General features: G+C 37.4%; 1 protein-coding gene across 5 annotated transcripts in view; it reads right to left on the bottom strand.

Annotated features, from left to right (window-relative positions):
* The window catches only part of diaph3 (diaphanous-related formin 3), a 161,551-nt gene that overhangs the window by 143,110 nt on the left and 1,477 nt on the right, over positions 1-16,964 (bottom strand). For 4 of the 5 annotated variants that reach the window (XM_087839718.1, XM_087839711.1, XM_087839700.1 and 1 more), the window contains 4 exons: positions 14,380-14,412; positions 13,855-14,037; positions 13,443-13,547; positions 7,698-7,828 (listed from right to left, as the gene is read on the bottom strand). In XM_087839718.1, the coding sequence (XP_087695844.1) occupies positions 7,698-7,828; positions 13,443-13,547; positions 13,855-14,037; positions 14,380-14,412 (452 nt within the window). The remainder of the gene's footprint in view (positions 1-7,697; positions 7,829-13,442; positions 13,548-13,854; positions 14,038-14,379; positions 14,413-16,964) is intronic. The other variant, XM_087839696.1, reaches the window with a different exon arrangement.

The raw sequence follows: 16,964 nt of genomic DNA on the forward strand, positions 1-16,964 counted from the left end.
CGTACCTTTGATCCAATAGAATGCTGCCTGTGATTACAGAGTAATATTGAAAGCTTAGGACCAACGTATAATATAGATTTATTTTCCCTCTAAAGGGCAAATTCTTTCCAACCACTGAACTCAAGGAGCTATTCTTTAAAAAAGTGTGATGAAGAGTGACTCTACAAAGAGATTCACATGAATGAACATATTCTACCTTTATTCTACAACAGAGCTGTTTGGAATCAGATATCAGTAATAGTTTTGTTTCATATAAATAAGACAGAACAGTGTTATTAAGAAGTATTATGTTGTTTAATGTGGTGTTTACCTGGTTAATAGTTTTAATATAATATTGAGGTTCCAGAAAATTGAAACTCTTCCAATAAAACTACCAATTTAAGTTTGATTCATATTTTGCTGCCCCTCTCTGCATCATAATTCTGAGAACTTGAGGCAGGCTGAACACAGCATGAGAGAGAGGCGGATGTAACACTGGGGGTACCAGCAGGTGAAGAAGTGAAGGTAGATGAGTTTAAATACCTGAGGTCAACCATCCAAAGCAAAGAGATAAAGGAGAAGTGAAGAGTCAGGGCTGTCTTTGTGACAGAAGGAAGGCAGCGAGAGTAAAAGGGAAGGTTTACAAGATGGTAATGGCCTGCTATGACGTATGGCTTGGAGACGGTGGCCATAACAAAAAGGGAGGAGGCCAAAGTGGAGGTGACAGAGCTGACCAGTGACCAGGATCGATATGATTAGAAATGAGTACATGAGAGAAGCAAGGCTGAGCTGGTTTGGGCATGTGCAAAGTAGGGATAGTGGATAGATTGTACAAAGGATGCTAAATGAGGAGCTGCCAGGCAGGATGAAAGATGAAGACCACAGAAAAGCTTCATGCATGTAGTTAAGGAGGACATGCAGAGGACTGGTGTGACAGAGGAGGATGCTAAGGAGAGGGTGAGATTAAGGCAGATAATCCACCGTTGAGTCCCCTAAAGGGTGCGGCTGAAAGAAGATGAAGAATTGTAAAGAGGCTGAATACTGGCCCAGGCTTTTGGTCTCCCCGGATCCAAACACTTTCTGTAGTCTCCTTCTCTACAGTCAGGTTACCAGTACTTGCAAACCAAGGTACTCCAGCTTTAAGAATGAATACCATTGAACCAGAGGCATGAGCTAAATTGTAGACTGCCCCTCCCTCTTGTCTGAACCTGAATTCCATCTCTGAACATTAGCATTCACAGTTGTTGCTCTAATCACCACACTCTGTGCCTTCCAGCATCATATGTACATAAATTCTCAAGGTGGCAGGATAAAACGGGAAGCTGTTATCTAAATGCTTTATCTTGAAAAGAAGCAGGTTGTGTGTATGATTACATTTTTTTCCCCATCTACTGTTGTGTCTCTGAAGAACACTGATAAATGGCATTTTGTAATAAATAACCTATTTTAATGTTAATCCAAACAGATGGGAGATTAGTTATTGTTTTTCATTTGTTTGTTTTGATTTATTCAATGTAATCTACACCTGTCACAAAAATATGACAGGTAAACCCCATTCCAGTTTCTACATTACAGCTGAGCTTATAACAAACACCTTAGCTAAATCGATTAACAGGAAGCCCATCTGTTTGGGGGGTTTTGGGGGGTTGTTTTTTTTTTTTTTTTTTTTTTACAATTTCTCAAAATATGGAGGCAAAAATGCATCAAAAGAAGCAGAATCCTCTTCTAATTGTTTGCACAATACTATGGCTACATCACAAAGAATAACCTGACAGGAAAAAGAAAAAAAAAAAAAAAAGGGGGGGGGGGGGGGGGGGGGGAGACCAGCTGTCTGATTCCCAGCATGACTTCTGCAGTGTTTTAAAAAGGTAAAGAAAAACAAAAACAAAATGCCATATACAAACATTTTCTGCATACATCTCCACTTGTATATATTATATATAGAGTAACTGCACTGAAACATAGCCTTGTACCATCATTTACTACTATAAGAGCGTGTCAGGGTTAGATGGAAAGAGGCTGACAAAAACAGTGATGGCTTTACAAATGTAGATAAAAAAAAAAAAGACTGCTGCCAAGGTAGATCAGAAAAAATACTCTCAAGTTTCAGAGAGGAAAAAAAGACTTCTACATTGGTCCCTACCCAGTCAGTACTGTAGGATTTTGGTTATAGAGGTCTTGATAAGAGCTTTATTGAAATTCATAGCCCAGTGGCAACTGTATGCAAGTTTTTCATCATCAACAGTTCAGGCAGAGAGCAAAGAAGAACAATCAGATGATCTCAAGCAGGAATTACAGAGGAAACCAGGATACCTGCACTGTGAGGCTTTCCTGAAACAAATATGAAAGACACTTGTGGAGACATAAGTGAAAAATGGATACTGGTGGTAAGTCAGCTTTCAAAGGCCGTTTGATGTTTTTAGCTTTTAGACATTCTGAAGATCTCAGAGGCCTGAAAGAGAAAATGGAATAGCTTTCCAGAACGCCTGAAGAAGCCTTATTAAGAGCAAGAACAATCGGGCCGATGCAAAAGTTTATGTAAGGAGCATGACTTGTGTGTCCTAACTGAAGGTCAGGGAAAGTTTGGATACAGCAAATAAAGCTGGACAGACTGCATTTTTTTATTAAACATGTCTGTTAAATCATGCATTCACAGATCAAAACTCGTAGTCTTTAAAGTCACATTAAAGGCATGTTAACAGGCGCTCAGTGTTTTGGGTTTTGTTGTTTTATTTTTCAGAGACTGACCCAAATCTGTTGTCAGTTTACTCATGGACAAGTTCAGACTTTGCTAATAAGGTTTGCATTTCCTCTTGCTGGTTCAGTTACCATTGTTGCCATCCTCAGTATTATTCAGCAGGTAGCTCATGGAACAATACAGGTTCGCATCTCGTGGTTACTCCACCATCTCTGACTTTAACTGGCGAAAGTGTTTCTTTTCTGTTCTGGAGATCAGCTACGAGCTACAGGACCACAAGGATTCTTATTGTTAAAGGGGAGTTTTTCCTCTCCACTATCACCAAAGTGCTTGCTCATATGGGGCGGTCTGCATGTTGGGGTTTCTCTGTATTATTGTAGGGACCATTTCCATACAATTTTAAGTGTCTTAATTGTTATTGTGATTTGGCACTATATAAATAAAATTGAATTCAACAGAATAACTAATTTATACCAAATCTTCTGACAATAGCTTTGAGGGAAATCAGGCTGTGGAAGTGCATAAACTGTAAGAGACAGCATACCAAAAAAACTCAAGGGGCAAATATTGATTCAGTCAACTGAAAGCCAAATCTTACATCATTTTGTGAATACACTGGCTCCCATTATCTCTTTTCCAACACCACAATCACTTTGCCAGAAATTCAGTCCAATAATAAATAAATAAATATATCTATATTATATCTCATATATTTATATGTATATGTGTGTGCGCGCGCGTGTTATGTCACAGACGGATTCTTGTTTTGTACTCCACATGCTGTCTGCCTAGACTCTAAAATGATTAAAGTATTTTATATTCTGTTCTGTCTGCTCATCTAGCATTCTCTGGCAGCACTTGGGTTTCATTGGTTCCTAACATCTGGCACCCTCCCACATCCCAAATGAGAAAACTTCAATCACACTCTCTGCCTGAATGTCGTCAGTGTTTGGAGAAGTGCTGTGCAAAAATTATCTAAAAAAAAAAAAAAAGAAAGGAGAAACTTTTTCTTTCTTAGTGACGACACATACCTGGTAACATTTTATGTTATTAGTAATTCATAATGACACACATGGGGCATAGTTATCTACATCTAAGATATAATGCCACAATATTTCGATACTGTGAAAATACTCATTTGTGTTCCAAATACACAAATATGTATTGTGGGGATGGGAAGAATACGTTTTCCCAAAGTACAAGGCATGTAGAGCCCAAGTGTTTCAAACATTTTTGGTGGATTTCCAAAGCTCTGGTTTGCATCTCCCTTGTCAACAGATACCTGCACTCCAATGTTGCAAATCCAATTCAGCCGGTATGTATTGTGCTAAATGCAACACATGTCATATAACAACCGGAAGACAGCTCCCTACATATTTCACCTACAGGAGTTGTCCAGCCATCACCACACCATGAAGCTCTCGCTGCAGTGTTTGTGCTGATGTTAATGTCAGAGAAGGTCCGGATCTCTGCAATCACCGAGTCAGAGTGATGGTGACTTTTTATACCCCTCGGCACTTAGCGACCCACTATGTACCTTTATGTGGTCTGCCATTTCGCAATGGAGTTTCTGTTGTTCTCAAATACTTCCACTGCAATAATGGCATCTTATTACAGTCTCACACTAATTCAGTTAGCTCTTTAGAATGAACCATTCTTTAACAAATGTTTGTAAAGGCAGACTACACGGGTAGTTGCTTGATTTTATCACCTGTGGCAACAGGACTGAAAACACCCGAATTTAAAAGGCATAGGGTCCAGTACTTTTGTCCATGTAGTGTATGTAGGTTCTCATACATTGGTGCCAAAATACAGCTATGTTTCTGACTTTAAAAAAAGAGCTACATCATTTGCTTTGATTTTTTTTTTAATATACAAACACGAGCAATAAAAAATGAGCTCCATCAGTGTCATGTGTCATGTCAGTACACATTTATCTGAATAATAATGATAATTATATTATTACAAAATTATAATTTTGAATTTTATGGAAGATTTAGTTGCAGAGGTGAACTCTAAAACCTCTGAAAAAGCTGGGACCTACTGATCAGTTCACTCTATTTTTTCTTGAGTAGCAGCTCTCCAAGTGTGATTTTTCTATTTTCTATTTGATATTTACACGTAGCACTGAGGATTTATTAACGCTCACTGATTACAGCCTTACTGTAATCACAGCACACCATCATCAGATGCAAAAGAAGCACAGCAATATTTAACTGAGGGGTATCATTTCAGAAAGACACGAAAAAGGGAATAAGGGAAAAAGCATTGAAAAAAGAAAACAAATTAATCATCCCTCTCCATGGGAAACAAAAACAGTCATAAATCAAAGAGAAAAATGAGGCACCTTATCTGGCTAACTTCACAGCTAAGGTAGCTTGACTTCTAACGCAGTCTCAGGAGAATGGCTCCAAGGTTCCCAGGCAGTGCAGCACAGTGTTGCACTCTGCTTAGGCGGTTATGAACCAGATATAAAAAATTAACTTTAAAATGTTGTCCTGTTCATAGCAAGTTAACCGACTACAGGAGGGCTCTCTAGGGACAGAAGGAGGAGGCTAAAATTGCAGCAATGTGGAACATCTGCAATACAAAAAGGGGTCATTTCACAGAGTGAGCAATGAATGACATTGTTCTCACTGACTACTAAGAATACAGTACTCCTAAAACATAGATCATAAATAATTTTAACATAGATTATAAATGAGGATGAGCTAAACATTGAATTACCAGTCCTTAAAATACAGTCTGTTTTAAAACCACTGCAAACTACAACCTCAATAAAAACATTAAGCTGCATATGAAAGTACAATTAACTAATGACACAGGTAAGGCATTCTTACTTTTAGGTGTCTGCACTGCAAACCATCTGCCTGCATCTCATTCTATCCCTAGCATCCTCCTCTGTCATACCAACCATCTGCATGTCCTCCTTCACTACATCCAGCACTCTGTGGCCCTGGCAGCTCCATCTTCAACATCCCTTATCCAATATATCCACGATTGTTTCTCTGTACGTGTGCAAACCATCTCAGCCTTGCTTTTCTTACTTTGCATAACTATTTTTATGTGTATGATCAGTTTGCAAATTTTGACATGTTGTTCATGGGTAGTTGTATATGACAGGAAGAGCATTCAAGGTTTCTTTTCTCATTGTTGCTAAACTTTACTATATAGCTAAACTGAAAAAAGAAAAAAAAACAAAAAACTGAGCACTTAAACCTGAAGGTCAGTTTTAATAAAAAATGAAAAACCAATTTCCACTTGTTTGTCAGATCCATTTATCAAATCCATTTAATACAATTGCATTTTGTAGCTTTGCTGGTCCTCTGGTCTAGCACTGTGGCCTTCCTTTTAAAAAGAAAAAAAAAGAAGGGGGGGGGGGCTGCGGTGGATACAGTAAAGGAGTCGAGAATCACACTGTGAGACTGTAAAAGTGCCAAATTAGTACCAAATTAACTCAGCTTGCATGCTCTAGCACAGAGAGAATGATCAGGAAGCGTAAAAGTCTTACAACCTACACTAGTAAGATAACCCTTATATTATGAAAATGTGTAAGCTGTTTGCTTCAGTGCAGAGGGGGAAGAAAAAAAAACCCCACTGATCAACATCCAAGCCGATGTTTTCAGCTTAGGTAGAGTTCTGATGAAACCAGACTGTGTTATTTTACAAAAGACTGACAGTCTGTCATCATGAGTGGTGACTTCATTCAGTGTCTGTGCTGACCATTCAAACCATCAAAGCAGTGTCCGTTAGTTGAAATCAAAGTCTTAATATCATTACAGAGTACATAAAGTACCTATCAGTGCAGTCTAACACAGTTTTGAAGTGAGGTTTAGTCATAGAGCCACATTAGCATTGTGACTGGCAGCATAGCTACATTACCCACACGCTTTTCTTTCCAATCTCCTTAGACTACGATGACCTGGATGACTGAGAACCTTCACAGACATACCCACATTTATTATAGTCACCTAGATCAATATTGATACAAGATTTACAGTTTAATCACTCTTCTTTAACAAAACAAAAACTGCTAAAAGGCAGTATTGATTGCTAGGCTGTAAGACTCATTTCTGCCATCAGATTAGCCTTACAAATAGAGAAAACTATGCTCAAAGTTAACATGAAAGTAAAAAAAAATATTATTACCAATATAAGATGCAAATATGAACACAAACTGAGCACTGTTGATGCTCATTTTCTGCTCATTGTCACAGAAAATGCCTGTGAAAGAGAAATGAGAGTGAAAGAGCCCTCTCATTGCAACAGTAACTAAATAACTGAAGTAATTAAGCACCTTCTAACGGTAACCTTCCAACAATTTTTTTTTGCATTTAATACACATTTATTTTCCCAAAACATACATAAATAGAGTACATCTTAGTATTTATCTGATTACTATAAATATGGAATGAGAATGCTCTAAAAAAATATGAGAAGACAGACACTGGTTAAATAACCTGATCAAACCTAATGTGTGGCACCTAAACCTTCAGGAAATCTTGTTTTTTTGTTTACTTTTTCCACAAACAGTTTAGGTAGCTGAGGGCAGTAATACTTATAATGCAAGCAGGCAACTTTCTACAAGATGCTGGCGTGAAACCAGACAGGAGTGACACATGACAGGTCAGTATTGAGCTGGTCTTAGTTGTTTGTTTGCTTTTAGCGCTTCAAAGATGCAATAAAACATCAACCATCACAACATGTCAGTGTGTTAGCAACAATACTGACTGGACACTTTATAACTGACACCTGCCATTATGACAGCAAAACACTTAAACTTGCATGCCAAAAAAAAAACAAAAAACACAAAAACATTATGATTAAAGGATGGTTAGATTAATAAGTTATAGAACTTACAGAGGAGAAAATAAGAGACAGAAATACTACATAAAGAAAGGTTTATAATCTGGTGTCCCCAAACAGTGTACTGTCAAATAATAAACTACCAGAGACAAGAGAGGGGAATTAAACCTAAAGAGGGCAAGTCCACTTTTAGTGTCAGAATCTTGTACCATACCTGACGGGGTTGCTGGTAAGGGACACTCGCAGTGAGTCTAGACAGGAAAACAGACGTTCATCCATGACCCCTGACTTCAGCTCACTAAGGAATTCCTGGGGAGAAATCTGATGGCTGCTTCTCAAGCTGCCCTGTAAAATGAAAAGAAAGGAAAAGAAATCGTTTAAATACAGTCGTTTACTTGTAAATTCTGCTAAGTAAAAATTAAAAGTTTGTTTGTTTTTGTTTAAATTGCCCAGTTTTTCCTGACTTTTGACCAATCCTAAAGCATTTAGCTTTATTCCTATGCTTGCTCATTTTAATGTACCTTAAAAAGTTCCCACTTTACACACACACCTTACATGTCCATACACAAATCTAGTCTACGGTATTTCTGAATGGAAATGTTTTAAAATGTATAAAATTTCTATCAACAACACAACAACCAAAATTACTGAAAAAGACCTTAATTATTAACTTTATATATTTAGAATGCATGCACCTTGGGGGGGGGGGGGGGGGGTGTCTATGAATTTCCTTTTCATAGCCTGACAAGACACTAGGATTACCACCATATCACCATCTATCACTATCTGAAGGAATATGTAATCCCTAATCCCAACAGGCTGGCAAAAAAAAAAAAAAATGAAAAATGAAAAAAAAAAAAGAAATATATCCAGTCTGTTTCTCACCTCACACCTCTTCAATAAAGCCCTACTCTATAGAAATATGTACAGAAAGGCCTCTTTAATCTGAAAAACAATACAAATATATTTACTTTTCAAAACTTTTCAACTTGATAAAACCTGTCATTTTTATTCAAAGAATGTGTCGTATAGCCCAATAAATAGAAGCTTGTTACATATATAGAAAAGTCAAAGGTATACAAGCTTTTGAAATGGCAGCCAGAAAAGTATAGGTTTAGCTCATGTGATACTGATTGTTGAGTAGCTTGTTGTCCTGATTGAACTCTGGGAAAACATTTTATTTGGCATGTGTTCCACGTTCAATTGGACTTCACAACATGGCTCATGCTCATCACCACAAAACACATCAAAGCACTCCACTCATTTCAGATAGTAGTCCTATGAAACTATCACTCGCACAACATCAGAACCCTCCAGTGTTGTTACCACGGCTAAAACATGTCATTTCTGCTCCGCTTACAAATTGGTTCTTGATTGCAAGCATCATCAGCTTAGTCCGACTCCCACTTTGTATGTCTCTTGCTCGGTGCTGAGTTAAGTCGAATGGTGGTGGCAATTTCACAAAAACAAACCACTGCCTGGCTGCACAACAGACCATCAAGGATACAGAAAGTGTCTGCCTCCCTCTCTTTTCCTCTTCAAGCCCAATGATCAACTGCCTCTCCCATCTTGGTGAGAAATGATGATGACTAGGCGGTTTGTTTTTCAGGATCTCTTGGGCTTTCAGCAGCAAGAGGAAAGTATGATTGCTGCTCTTGGTAGAAACAGGCCCGGGTCCTTCTGGTGTTTCTTATCAAAGGAACATTCGTGGCACCCTGTTTGCCCAGTGACAGCAAGTCCATCCACATAACATGGATAGACTCCAGACGCATTAAAAGCTTCATATGTTAAAATGTGGACTTGGAGCATAACACGTGATTTTCTTTTAATAATCATTTCAACTGAGGTTATAGCCAAAATGGACCAGTGAGTCACTGTTTAGTGTTTTTTTAATACTGCCTGATTAGAGTTCTAAGGTTGGTCAGGGATGTACTCCACTCTTGAAACCTTCACAGAAAATACATTTTGGAAGACACCTGCCTGAATTTCAAAGAGACTTGACCCAAAGCTAGTGTGTACAGGAGAAGGATTATGTGCACTCATAATGTACCATTTATGTGAGCATTCTATTAACATACAATAGACCAGGGGTGTCAAAGACATTTTAGTTAAAAGGCCACATACAGCCCAATTTGATCTTGAAGTGAGACAGACAAGTTTATTTAAAAAAAAAATTAAAAAGCATAATAACATAACCTTCCTTTAATGTAGAAGCACAGGTAAGGTCTGAAAATGTTAATGAACCATTCATTTACAAAACTTTTACAAAAAAGCCTAAGATGTCATATTAAATATGCACTACAGATTGAAGTGAGACTATGCACAAAATTTTAGAGCTAAACTCATTTATCTTTACACATCATTATTAAAACAGCCTGATAAGATCTGCCTATACTTTCTGTACACATTCACTCCATGGTAGTAATACTCTGACCACTTCACTTTGAACAGCAGTGCGGTTTATTAAACTATTTAAGATATAACAAATTCCCTGGAATTTTCACACTTTGCATGGGTGGGTGGTATAGCTTCAAAATTATATCACAATATTTCAAGAAAATTTGCAATAATCATATTTCAGACGAAAGGAAAAAAGATAGCGGGTAGCAACATTTATTAATTCAAGTAAATGAACAGCATTTTCTATCCACCTTTGCCAATGAGCTACTGTCACTAATGAGACACAATCTAAATCAAAGTGCTAATCTACTGAAACAACTTTCCAGCAGCAGAAGCATCGTAGTGCAATATTAGTGGCACACAGCATTATATCAAATGACATAGTAAAAAAGCAAATGTAAGAACTAACACAGTGCAGCTCAAGTAGCGTACACGTATAGAATGACTGCTTAAAACTTTAATTTAACACTACAGTAACTAAAGCAAATTATTCATGTAACTCTGCAGGAACTTCACAATACTGTCAGATAAGAAAACTGAAAAAGAGTTTCGACCTGGGACGTTTGTGTTATTTTGGGTCAAGTTTTCTAACCAGCTGCTTAATATCTTGCTTTACCACTGTGCAACAACAACAATAATTCCCACCCAAGCTTGGCACTTCCTGTCATTAAGGAGTGCAACTAGCGAGCGGAAGTATCAGTTCTTGGTTGAGTAATTTGTTTACTTTAGGGTTGCACCAGTTGCCAATATAAAATGGTGAAACAAATTTGTGTTGTTTCTACCTTTAGCACAATTTTTTTTAAATTTGCAAAGTATTGGCATTGCTCTTTACTGAAGGTTGTTGAACTAGCTGCTTATTTTTGTTAACGGTATTAAGTTGTTAGCAGAGACCGACATGCTAACATGCATGACTCACAACTTCTCTTTTGTGTGTACTAGGGCAGCGGTCCCTAACCTTTTTTTGCGCCACGGACCGGTTTATGCCCGACAATATTTTTCACGGACCGGCCTTTAATGTGTCGCGGATAAATACAACAAAATAAAACTAGTACCGGTACCGAAAAAAAGAAGATTTATTCATAACACACGTGAAAAGACCCAGGAAAACCGAGTTAACGATCAAAACGATAACAAAATAACGCTGAAAACCGATAAAAACCCTGAAAACTATACATTTCACACCTGAGCCTCAACTCTCGTGGCCCGGTACCAAACAACTCACGGACCGGTACCGGTCCGAGGCCCAGGGGTTGGGGACCGCTGTACTAGGGGATGTATAGCAATTAACATCATGCTATAACACTTTTAAAAGTACACTTTTTACAGGTATACGATATGGCAAAGCCCTAGTGCACATGGACCCATTAGTAGGTCAATTCTAGCCCCCGCCTGCATGTTTGAGGCCCATGCTGTAGACTTTTGTGTGCTAAACCATGTGCTATATTTTCAACTTGGAAACAATACACATGGATTTTGGATAAACCCTTTTACACAGATTCTGACCATTTGACAGGTCTTAACATAAATTTTCCCCATGCTCAGCTTCAGTTGATCGAGGAGTCATATTTTTGAAGATTCTTTGAAAGCAATTTAAGGCAAGGCAAAACTCAATTTCCTGCACAGCAGGGGTATTGCACATAAATCAAAACACAATGTCAAAGGTCAGCAATTATTTTTTGTGACAACATACAAGGAAATTGTTTCTCTCCAAGGCTATCTCCAAATTCACAGACTAGAAAAGCAAGTGGCATACATCGGTTTAAAAATTAAAGGTTAATTGGGAAAACAGCAACATGACTGAGAAGGTCGCGTTGTTGTTTTTGTTGTTGTTGTTGTTATTTTGATGGCACGTTAAACAAGCAAAAGCAAAACAAGAAAACATCAAGTTCCTTTGTGTAAAAAGTAAAAACATTTTTGTTGATATACACTTCACCTTGCTTAGTGTTTTAAACTCAGTGACGCCACATTTCCTCAGAAATGTTTACCTTTTTCTCAGAACTTCTCTCCAAAAACACATAATGAACCACTTCTTAAGTAAATGCAGAGTATTATAAATCTGCTCTCTTAAAGAAATTAATTTCACTGTTTTTTGGTTGGTGCCCACATTTTTTACCATGCAGGTATGAAAGGTAACAAATGCAGGCCAGTCACCATGGTAACTAGAGACAAGGATAGACAGCCTAAGGCAAACTTGAAGGGATGTCTGGTTATAACAAATATAATAAATTTCATACTTCTTTGCAACACATGATGGCAACTTAACCAGAAAACCTGTAGCTATCAAATATGAATAGGCTTTACTGTTCATAATGTCAATTATTTGTTTTCCCCCTACCAATTTCTTCAGCTAAAACATTAACTTTTAAGAAGTGCAAAAGACAAGTACAATGTCTGGATACCAGGAAGTTCTTTTTTTTTTTTTAGCTTTTTCATGTAAGAAAAATGATATATTGATGCTTTACAATGACTTGTGGAAGCTTAAAATATTTATATCCTTTAATATCCTGTACCTCATACTGTATGCTACATACTGTGATCAATAATATGACTGTCACAAAAATAACTTGTTTTCCTATTTCCCAGTCACTCTTTATTACCTGCAGTAAATGTTTGCTATAATCATAAAATAAAATGAATCCACCTCCATGTCTGGGCCAAAAAACAAAAACACAACAAGAATAATGCAGATATGCAAAGGGCTCATTCACCTCTGCTGCTCACTAAACAGAGTGCGTGCCTATGTGGAAAATGAGACGTTGCACTCCTCTTCAAAGATTTTTGACAATGTATTTTTGGTCTTAAGTGGCATAAAAAATAAATAAATACATTTTATTTTAACATTAACTGAGCTGTTTGTTCACAATGTTAACTTAAGTGTCATGATAACTGCTGTGAGTGAGAGGCTGAGTACTCAAGGCAAGTATATTCTTCTACATTTAAAGAAGACAATTAAACAGGTGCCAGAAACTGAAAACCAGTGACCAAGTATTCTAAAATTCAAGCTACATTCACCCGCACCATTTAAAGTGGAATTTTCCACTTTTGTTCTTAAAAGATTTCCATCCACATAAAAATGCAAAGATTATATGTCACGTGCTGTCAAAAGTGTTGGTCATATACCTCTAACTGCAGAAAAGCTAGGCAATCAAAGGCCTATAAACAATACCATGGGTCATAGTCTTATGTTTAAAAAGGAGATAAATGCACGCACATGCGATGTTGACACAATCATTTTCCAAGTTCAAATTTGATACAGAAACAGTTTCAAAAGCTTCATTTTCTGTGACTTCAAACTCCAAAAAGGCCAAAACGCACAGAAAAAGCGATGTTTACCAAAACACGTGTGGATGGTACCTCACATTACCAAAACTGAACCAGTTACCTTCCACTCAAAAAAGTTAGAAAGTATGAAAATCAAACTTCTTCAGGCTGCTAGACACTGCTAATTAAAAGCATCAACAACACATGTTTCAATGCAAACATTCAACCACATAAATATAAAATGTCAGTTAATTTAAACTCAAAATAGGTGAAATATTGTAAATATTTAAAAACTTACAGTTTTAGAGGCAGTTGATATATACTGAATGACCATTTCTTTCTTTGTGTTGAGGTCTTTTTCTCTCAAAGGAGTCTTTTTGTCCTCATTCAAGTTCATGTCTTCCTAAAAAAGAAAAGAGAAAAAAACTACAACATTACCGTGGCCAAAATGTGATGCTGTTTTTGAATGCATAACCGACTCTGGAAGACATTAGCATTCTGCACTGTTTCTAGGGTCAACAACCAAATATCAGCTGCTTTGTGGCCATGATCATAAAATTACTGAACTAAAATGAAAGTTTGAAAAATATCATCACTTGTGTTAAATTGATTATTTGTCTTTTTGAATATCTTTATCACTTAGTCCCTGGTAGCACTTTTTTTTTTTTTTAATGAAATGTGAAAATGTTGTACAAAAAGTAAGAACACACCATCATCTTTTCAAAAAGAGCCAAGATCTCCTTTTCTGAGTTTATCTTTGACGATAGTTCCTCAAAATGATGCGAGGTGGAGGATGAAGAACTGGACCAGTCGTTTGCATTGTGCTTAGATTGTGTCAAGGGTGGGCGCTCCTTTTTACTACCGGGAATCCGAATACTGGCAAATCTGTCCAGCTGTAGAAAGAAAGAAAGCACAATTAAAAATAGAAAAAATTACTCCAGACTTAGAATCAAGTTTAGATGATTATGAGCACATTTAAATGGTTAGTAGTCAAGCAGAATAAAAAAAAAAAAACAGTTAGTAATAAACTAGAATGCAATGCTAGTAATATGAAACAAACTACAAACAAGAAGTCTGTCCTATGATGTTAATGGCTCCAATGCCTGACTGTTTTGGTTTTGTTAATGATGCTCAAAATAAGCAGAAGCAGTGACCTCAAGTAAGGTGACGTTAGATGTTGCAGAGATCGATGACACAAAGCACACACAGAAGCATATCAGTTTGACAAAGCTTACCACATCATCTGTGATGTTTCTAAAGGGTAAGTGCTATAAGTGGGGAGCAAAAAGAAACAAATCAGGATACACAAAGCAAAAGCACCAAATATTCTAACAAACCCTTCTGGAGCACATTTTTACATTCAGGCTTCAAGAATTTGCTTCATTTCAGCTAAACACACATGCCCCATTCTTTGCAGCATACAGCATAGTCTAAAAAGAATACAGACAGTGAAAAGTCTGTATTGGTTTGTCCCTACTCTGTTACACTTATTTTGACATTCAAAGAGTTACAATGGTGTTTTACATTCACATTCAATTAAAAAAAAAAAATGGAGTGGACAGTACAACTCTGCAAAACATCAAACCTAAACACCAGTCCAACAACTGGCAGGAAGGTCTGCATACTCATGCACATAATAGAAGTTTCTGTTTAATGTTGTTTAACTGTTGTGTCCTTGGGCAAGACACTTCAACCGCTGGCTACTGGTGGTGGTCAGAGGGCCCGGCGGCACCAGTGTCCGGCAGCCTCGCCTCTGTCAGTGCGCCCCAGGGCAGCTGTGGCTACAATGTAGCTTGCCATCACCAGTGTGTAAATGGGTGACTGAATGTAGTGTAAAGCACTTTTGGGTCCTTAGGGACTAAGTAAAGCACTGTACAAATACAGGCCATTTACCATATAATGAATGATCCAAAAATATCAGGAAGATGCACTTATTTCTTCTGTCAATTAAATCAGCAAAGACTCGCTGCCTTTAATAGAACTGGCCTGACTATGTGTTTTCCTTCCCAAATGTCCATGGTGTGCCAGATATACAGTTGATTTAAATAAATTACTGTATTTATTATAGCACATGTCCCAGAAACCTGCATCACCAAGTACCAAACATGACATTTTTGATAAAGTTGCCTCTAGGCAAAACTGTTTACCATTTGCCAGTGTTAGAATATTTGCATGTGTGTGGGTTATTAATTTTGGCTGGACTTTTGTTTTGTTGTTATCAAGTTTTTACATGGTCACCATATAAAACAACATTTCTATCACAAATGAACTGCTACACAGAGCCTGACCAATACAAATTTTAAGACCTATTCCAAAACAGATATTTGACTATTTAAAAATTCAATATACTGTTGTTGTTTCCTTAACACCTGTTACATGTAGCCATCTATGAGGTCTTTCTCAAAAATATTATTTTCCAATTTAATTACATAACAACGGTAATCACTTTATCATTTTAGTTCTACCTCTGCTGGAATATGATAGGAACTGGCCAAAAAGCCACACAACAAAATAACTACCAATTAAAAACTATATAAAAGGACATTTTTGTGATGAAAGAAGAACTTGCCAAACACGGTAATTACTGATAAAGTAAAATTCATTATGGCCACAGCAATTCCAGTCCTTCAGTTAGTCCATTTGCGGAAAAAAAAAAAAAGGGCAAAAAGGCATCTCACGACTTCATTAACACACTGATCTGACATGTTTCCACCAGATATAAAGTGCTTTTTGAACAATCTTTGGGAGAGTACGCACCATGGATATAGCACATTTACCAGCAGACAAACATTTCAGTTAACTCATTAAGAAAACTAACATCCTGCATTACAGCTGTGGCAGAGGAGATGGTGGTGACCTCTGCTTTCAAGAGGCAAAAGCAAAGGTCACGAGAAGCTGTAAAAGAAAGCCCACTAATGCAAGCTGCAGTTTTTCAATAATCGTTTTTACTGGTTAAAAAAAAAAAAAATACACAGAGATGGAGAAATCTCAAGAAATCCAGATGTTATTCTGACAAGAAGGTGAATCAAGAATAAAACCAGCATGTGTGGGGTGTTATATATAGATGGGGGTGGTCTACATTGCTCCCCTTACAATGAGGCATTCAAAAAAATGTTGGAGATCCTAGTAAAGCAGGCGTTGGCTTTAAGATGACTTTTGTTTCCACAGCAACAACTCATTCCTTAGGCTTTGTGATACTGTCTCTATTGAAACTGGATGTCATCGAAAAATTCACTAACATGTAGTTAACTCTATCAACTGAAGAAAACCTCGCTTCTTTGGTATTTCCTCTTTAAAAGAGGAGGAAGGCACTCCTAATTTAAAGATCCTGTGAAAGCAACTCGGTGTCTCTCGTCCAGACAGACACTAACACTCAGGGATTACTTTGTGTCGGATCATGCAGGAACAGCACCCTCCCTGCGTTGCAGATCCTCCTAACTTACAAATTAGGCACTGAAACACTCTTCTAAAAATTACCACCTGAGCCGAGTCACAGCAAAGACATCAAAAGGCCTCATTCCATGTGAGATGAAGTCCACTGAGATTTTACTATACTATATGCTGCACATTTTCTATGAGCAAAGTTACTTATGGAACAAAGAGTTTGGCTAAAACAGAAATTATAAAGTTGTCTTAACATTTCTTAGCAGACTAGGCAATAAAATAAAAGCCTTCTAAATTAGTCTCAGAAAGGTGTCCAACACTTGACTGGACACCTTTGTTTACGCCAAACACCTCTGGTTGATGGAAGGAAGATTTGCTGAGAGCTCTTGGTCCCATCTGGCTGGTGCAGTCATTTTAGACTGAATGCACACCAAGG

The sequence above is a fragment of the Neolamprologus brichardi genome, chromosome 1 (genome assembly GCF_056152115.1).
Source record: "Neolamprologus brichardi isolate AB-2024 chromosome 1, ASM5615211v1, whole genome shotgun sequence".
Classification (NCBI taxonomy): Eukaryota; Metazoa; Chordata; class Actinopteri; order Cichliformes; family Cichlidae; genus Neolamprologus; species Neolamprologus brichardi.